The sequence below is a fragment of the Anticarsia gemmatalis genome, chromosome W, assembly GCF_050436995.1.
Source record: "Anticarsia gemmatalis isolate Benzon Research Colony breed Stoneville strain chromosome W, ilAntGemm2 primary, whole genome shotgun sequence".
In the NCBI taxonomy this organism is placed as follows: domain Eukaryota; kingdom Metazoa; phylum Arthropoda; class Insecta; order Lepidoptera; family Erebidae; genus Anticarsia; species Anticarsia gemmatalis.
Window position 1 is genome coordinate 3,978,657 of NC_134775.1, and position 7,349 is coordinate 3,986,005.

General features: G+C 36.3%; 1 protein-coding gene across 1 annotated transcript; it reads right to left on the reverse strand.

The window, feature by feature from the left end:
• Nucleotides 1–483: 483 nt before the first annotated feature.
• Nucleotides 484–3,577, reverse strand: LOC142985832 (uncharacterized). The gene is made up of 2 exons (XM_076134075.1): nucleotides 3,130–3,577; nucleotides 484–953 (listed from the first exon to the last, which is right to left on the reverse strand). The coding sequence occupies exons 1-2, from the start codon at nucleotides 3,575–3,577 to the stop codon at nucleotides 484–486; spliced, it is 918 nt and encodes a 305-aa protein (XP_075990190.1).
• Nucleotides 3,578–7,349: the final 3,772 nt, after the last annotated feature.

Here is a 7,349-nt window from a genome sequence, read left to right on the forward strand (position 1 = left end):
CTCCAAGCACAAGTACTTATTTAGTAATCAACATTTATAAACTTATGACATTTCAACAAAATAGTACTGTTGATAAAAACACCTACGGTTTGTAGGTTATTTCAAATTTGACGGAGCGTATGGCGCAATGAGACGCTTGAAAAAGAAATGGTATGAAATTTTATAGCTTTGGGTTGACTGTTACCACAAAGACGGATGCAAGGAAGATCTCTAATGTGATTTTGTTCACTAAATCTATACTAATCTATACTAATATTATAAAGCTGAAGAGTTTGTTTGTTTGAACGCGCTAATCTCAGGAACCAGGTCCGGTTTAAAAAATTCTTTCAGTGTTAGATAGTCCATTTATTGAGGAAGGCTATCTATAGGCTACATTTCATCACGCTACGACTAATAAGAGCGGAGTAGCAACGAAAAATGTTACAAAAACGGGGAAAATTTTGACCCATTCTCTCTTATGTGACGCAAGCGAAGTTGCGCGGGTCAGCTAGTATTTTTATTAAATGGAAACACGCCCCCTTTTTTAAACCCATTTCTTATTATTTTGGGATCTAATTCATTCCAGACTTCCCCAATGATTTGGCTAAATTGATCTTTTTGTAACTTTGCCCCGACGTTAAGACGCTGCCATGTTAATATTTTTGCATCCCATTTGTCTTTCATTGATTTGAATACTGATAAATCTAAAGGTTGTAAAAGATGGCTAGCGTGGGATGGTAATTTTAAGATGGTTACCCCCAGTTCTGCAGCTTTTTCTAACAAACTTAACTGTATATGCGTAGAGTGGCCATCATATATTAGTAAGCATGGCGATTCTTTGCTTATGTGAGGCAAGACTGTGCCAAGCATGTATTTCTCAAACACTTTTGACTCTATCCATCCGTTTTTAGTAGCAGCATATGTAGTGCCTGCGAATGCCCTATCGGACATCCATTGATCCCACACATTTTTTCCTCGATATACAGGGTGTAACAGACAGGCTACCGAAAACGAAAAAAAAAAAGATTCTAGACATGATTCTGGTGCTTATGGCGTTGAAAATTTTCATCGCTTTTTTCATGATTTTTCCGATTTTTTATGCGTTTTTTTTATTTTTTTTCGGTATTATTTCGTTAATACTACACAGTGCAACATGAATATGAGAAAAAATCCGTCATATTACTGTTTTTCACAAAAAACAGCAATGGATTAAAACAACGTATAAATTCGCTATCAGCTGTCCGCGGCCAACGACACCGCGCCGGCGGCGGCCGGCCGCGACGGTCGACGTACCTACGCGCGCCACACAGACACGATTACGCACACAGCTGTCAGCCTCACTCTCACTAGTATGCAGCGTTACTTAGTATTTGTTCTTCTATGTTAAAAATGAAAATGACATAATTATCCCGCTTTCCGATAAAAGGTACATTAATAAGATTTAAAATGTGTGATATCTTATTATTATTACACGTACAAATACATACAGAACGACAAAAAATACTATTGATATTCTTTAGCGCTATAAAAATCTCTAATAAACAATTTAACAAGTATTGTCGCTTTGTTCTATTTGTTCTTGCAAACTTATTATTCTATTCGATACTTACACGCTCATTCATACTTCATACAAGCGCGGTGCGACTCGAAAAGTAGATGGCCGTAGTGACGCGTGACGCCGCGACCGCGCGTGGATGTTACATAGATGGGATGCGACATAATGAATGCTAAGTAATTCTCCGGGGATAATGAATTATGATAAGTTAGTTTCTCTGATAAGAATATTAATGGATATTGATTGTTATCATTGTTATGTACCTACATTTTTTATGGTTTAATTAAATAAACGTTTCGTGTTTATTTTATTTACTTTAATCTGATTTTATGTTATTAAATATCAAAGTAGGTATTTTAAACTTACATCAATAATGTTTGTAATGTTATTCGGTATTTGAATAAAACTACAATGCAACGAGTAACAACTGTGACAAGTAAAAATAGTACCTAATGCCACATCAATATTTTATTCAATCTAATCTCGCTGGGATCCTAACTCGTCGCTCGTCACCAAATCGGCGGCGCGCGCACGGACGGCGCGGAGGGAGCGGGTGGCGCGGGCGAGGGGCGACGCGAGTGAGCGGAGAGGCGCCCGCGCCGGCGGCTCTCTTTGATAGTTCGAGCAATTCGCTCGCGGAAGACGGAAGCTCTTCACCGGTGTCGTTCGTTATGTCCTATTCGTCGTGTCGTGTGTGAACTGTTGTTTATTATTACTTGTTATTGTTTCGGTTTTGAGCTGTTACTGTTTTTATTGTTATTATTTTTGTTGTTATTGTTTTCGAAGTGCAGTTGTGTTCGTAAATAGGAAGAAATGTTGATGTGCTATGTATGGTGAAGCACGTGGAAGTGCACGGCGTGCTCTGCACCTGTACGTCCGGATCCAAAGGTACCTACTCAAACTCTCGCCATACACCAGGTAATTGCGTGTTGATAGACATTGATAACAATTCGTTTTAGCACTTTCTTATTATTGGTTACATTTTGCTATTATTGTTTGATTTCACGTAAGCCAAGTAGGTATCTACCTACTTACAATTTTACTATGAGCTATTGTAACATACGAGCGTACTTACGATACCTACCATAAACGATACATGAGATTGTTATCTAATAATACATACTAGTGAGCGCATAGACGTGGTGGTACGCGTACGTACCGCTGATTGTTGGCAGCTCCTCGCATGATCAATTATTGTATCAACCACATTGTAAAACTTTTGGCGATTGAAAAGAGTGGCCGTGAGTTTCTCGCTAGCTCTTCTCATAAGGCTCTAGCCCCTTTCCGAGCTAGTGGTAGATTCAGTAATTGTAATGACTATCGTAAGTGTCAACATTTGACCTAAATGAATAAATGATTTGATTTTGATTTTGATACCTACGACGCGTCGCGACATGTCGTCGCTCAGCGCGCCGCCGCCGCCAGAAATCTCGTAGGCATGCGCGGAGATATATCGCGTTGTTCACTATACATTGAATGCTCAAAAATGACTAACTCGGGAACCAATCATTTCCGAGAAAAATGGTTGAAGTAAATTTCGCGCATTTAGTGTCACAAAATTAACACTGAAGTTTTCGGTTAACCGTCGTTTACACCCTGTATAATCAAAGGAGCCAGCTTTTCACCTAATGCACTCGCTGTGAATAACACTGTAACGTTGTCTTTGCCACCGGAAGCTATGGTTCTAGTGCTAGCAAAACCTCTGGCACCCACAACTTTAGTTTTTTCTGGATCTTTGCTAAAGCTAGATTCGTCTAAATTCCAGATTCTCTCTGGATGGAATTTCAAATCCATCTCATTAAGGCATGTTTCAAGTGTTGCAAAATATTGTTTAATTATAAACGGGTCACATGCAGCTTTCCGTGACATTTCAACCGCTTGGGGTTTTTTTAATGACAACCTATTCCTTTTACAAAATGCCGAAAACCAGTCATAACCAGGTATTCCATTTTTGAATTCTGTTTTTATTTTGTTGGTCTTTATGAATTTACTTACTAAAGCAATTGTTTCTTTGGATGAGAGACCAAAGCCATATTTCTCCATTCTACCCTACAAGCTAACCTTCTTTCACTTTCGGCGTCAATTACGGTTGGCCTGCCTCGTGTGTCTTTAACAGCACCTCTCCTCATGTTCACTCTATCTACCAAAGTGGTTCGTGGTATCCCATACTTGCGTGATGCCTGGTAGGAATTCAAATGGCCATTTTTAATTTCTTCGACTGCTTTTTTTAATGATTCCAATGTATACTTATCAACTGTCTTTTTTTATAGTTTCGTACCATGTTTATATAAGAATTTGCTTCTGAAATAGATAAACGCATTTTAATAGTTGTAGTACATATTTATTATTTATTTAAAATTTCAAGAACCAACATATGAGATCCTACTTACTAAGAAATAAAACTAACATTTCCAATGGCATAACTATAAATTACATTATTATCTAATGGCAATATTCGCATTCATCTTCTATATAATGTATATAAATTGCAAAGAAATTACAAGGCTGGCACCAAAAATATGAATTATTTAATAAAGCATTTGCATTTTGAATATTTATAGTTAAAACAAAATGATATTGTCCATTTAATGCCTGATTTGTTTGTTTACATCCATAACATTTATGTGACCAAACAAAATGTGTTTCATGCCAAGGCCAGATAAGTCTCTGTTCTATGTAATTTTTAAAATCAGTTTTGGTCAAAAATTTATCAATATCAATATATCTCAGTATCACCATTATGTTATTAAGTATTCAATCTGAAATAAAAATAACCTACATGAACACAACCTTAATAAAAAGAAACAAAACAAGAAAATAACTTTCAAACGTGCGTGCGTGTTAAAAAACGCTGAAATAAATATTATTTATTTAATTATAGCATAAATCATCAATTATTTTGCTAACTATTCAATGATACAATTAATTTTCGTAGTATTTAAGCTTTGAAACTTCATATTGTTACGGTAAAATTATTTTCTTATTTTTGAGTAAAATACACCAAACAAAAAAGGTTGAAAATGCCTGCCCTTGGGGTAATTGCGCCACTCATACGCAATAGCCCCTAAGGTGCTCAAATACCCACGACTAGCCTCAAAATTTCGAATGCTAATGCATGTCCTAAAAACTAAAATAATTTCACTTAAAATAACTGTAAATCTAGATAGACTGAAATGTCATGTACATATAAAATTAAACCAAAACGGAAAAATGGAGGCCAGGCATGGATTTTTTACGATTTTGCTTACTCACCTCAAGCAGCACGTTCGTTCACGTAAACACGCTATTCACAAAATGGCCGACAATTCAGCTTCCTGTCATCCGAAATCCTGTGTTGCCACTTTATAAATAAAATGTGGTAGAAAATAATAGAACCACATGTTAACGCTTATAGTATGGTGGGTAGTTTTTATTTTATTTCAAATAAACGCTTTTGCCCCATATACGCAAATGCCCCGGTTGACCTTACAGAGCACATTGGGCCTTTTGACTTCATATCAACAATTTAATATCAAGCAACCTCAAAACATTACAATTGTGCACGATGGAATCATATTTAGACATAAAATACAACGTTTTCATTGACGCATGTAGAACATTGTAGAAATAAGTTTATTATTATTAGAAAATTCTAGTCGTTAAGAATAGTACGAAAGAACAATCGCGAACATTGTAAGCGGCGGCGATCCTTCGATCAAGCGCACCGACTGTTCCCGAAAGATCAAGAACGAGATAGACGTATAGGCGAGTCGCGTACGCGCGAGCGAGACGGCGGCGTTCTCGAACCTCGCGCGGTTCGGCACGGAGCGCTTGATCATTCGGTTTGATTCTAGACTAGTGTAGAAACAATGTTTGTGAATATAAATACGGACGCGCGCTGCGTAACATCAGTTTTAATTTGAAACTCATTGTGATCAGGTCACACGGAAGAAAGAACATAGTATGAATAAACGTACATAGTGAATGAATATTTGCAAAGTATTTTGTAAAATGTAGTGAATTAATAGTATGAACATAGTCATCGTATGAACATAGTGAAGTAAATAGTAAGAACATTGTAAAGTACATAGAATTATACAGTCCACTTTGAAGATTTGAAGAAAATAAATATAAATATATTACTTCGCAACCGGTGTTCTTATTGGAAGAATAGTAGTCCTCCACAACAATGTTCAATACATTATCTATTAACTGTCGGAGTTTGATAATTAATTAATTCTCATATTTACAATTATCAGGCTTATGTATTTTACATACTATATTTATTATTCTATTATCAATTGAAATACCAACATAAAATCAATAAAAATGAGTAGTTCACAATGACTGCCGACAGATGGCACTAACGCGCTGTCTATGGTTATTATACAACTAGCTGACCCGCGCAACTTCGTTTGCGTCACATAAGAGAATCATAATTTTCCCCGTTTTTGTAACATTTTTCACTGGTACTCTGCTCCTATGGGTTATAGCGTGATGATATATAGCCCAAAGCCTTCCTCGATAAATCTAACACTGAAAGAATTTTTCAAATCGGACCAGTAGTTTCCGAGATTAGCGCGTTCAAACAAACAAACAAACTCTTCAGCTTTATAATATTAAGTGTAGATTAGTGTAGATGTGCCGCTCCAATGACTTATTTCCTTCAACCTATGGGTAGGGTTAGGGCTTAATAAACATGTAACAAGCAAAAAAATAACATTGTTGGCTAACTGAAAAAACTTAAATATCACTCATACTAAATAATAAAATAATGTAAACAAAACAGTATGACTCTGTGTAAACAATCAAAGTACATCAAACGGTGCGGCAACGTCGCGTGCGCCTCCTGTCCAATAGCAGTAGCTCTACCATGAGTTGGCAACTATAGTCTCCCGCAGACACTGTAGTTGAAAAAATGTATGAAAACTTGAACAGCGCCTCTAGCGGATAGTTAAGGTACCAACATTGCTACCATGAGTTGCCACAGTTAGTAACGTGTAGTTAAATTAAACAATAGTGAATGTAGATTGGCTTTGTCGTTCATTCTTTCCGTACGATAATGGTACCATGAGTTACGAATTTGACAGATGCTGTAGTAACGAACTATTACTATAGTAGTTACGGCACTCACCGACTTTTAGCTTCGTGAGAGCGTATTGTTTTACAAATAATTGAAGTTATTTTCCAATAAAAAAATGTTCGATAGAACAAATATTGGTTGTGATATGTTTGAAACTGCTGCATTCAAAGATGAACGACGTGAACAAAGACATTTCAAAGTGGTATGCGGGAATTAAGTGGAAATCCCCTCAATCTCTCAATAATTGTAAAACAAAGTTTACAAAACTATATCGACTAACAAAGAAGTGTTTATAGAATTTTGTGATTTATTATGTCAACACACGGGTTTAAAATCATTTCAAAGAGTTTCATTAGCATCGAAGGTAAGCCTGTTAAGCTTACCTTTGATTTGTATGTATGTATATTGTATCAGCGTGTTGTTGGGGAGGCGAGCCATTTTTTCCCAAGAGGCCACAAGGGTGATCATTGTAAAAGTTACTTCAGCTTTAAACCATGCAGTTTTTGCAAACATGTTCATAAAGTTTCCTAGGACGCGGCAGGAAAGAGGATTATTTAAACAAAGATGAAAATAAAATTAGTTGTTAATTAGAATCCTTGCACTAGCACTAAAACGTAACTGAGGTGTTTTCTTTTGTCCCCGGCTGACAATAAACAAAAAGCAATAACACAAAATCAAAAATACACGAAAACGTACCAAATTATATGTAAGCGACGACTTCTTATTTTTGTTGGTTAATACTACCATATCAAT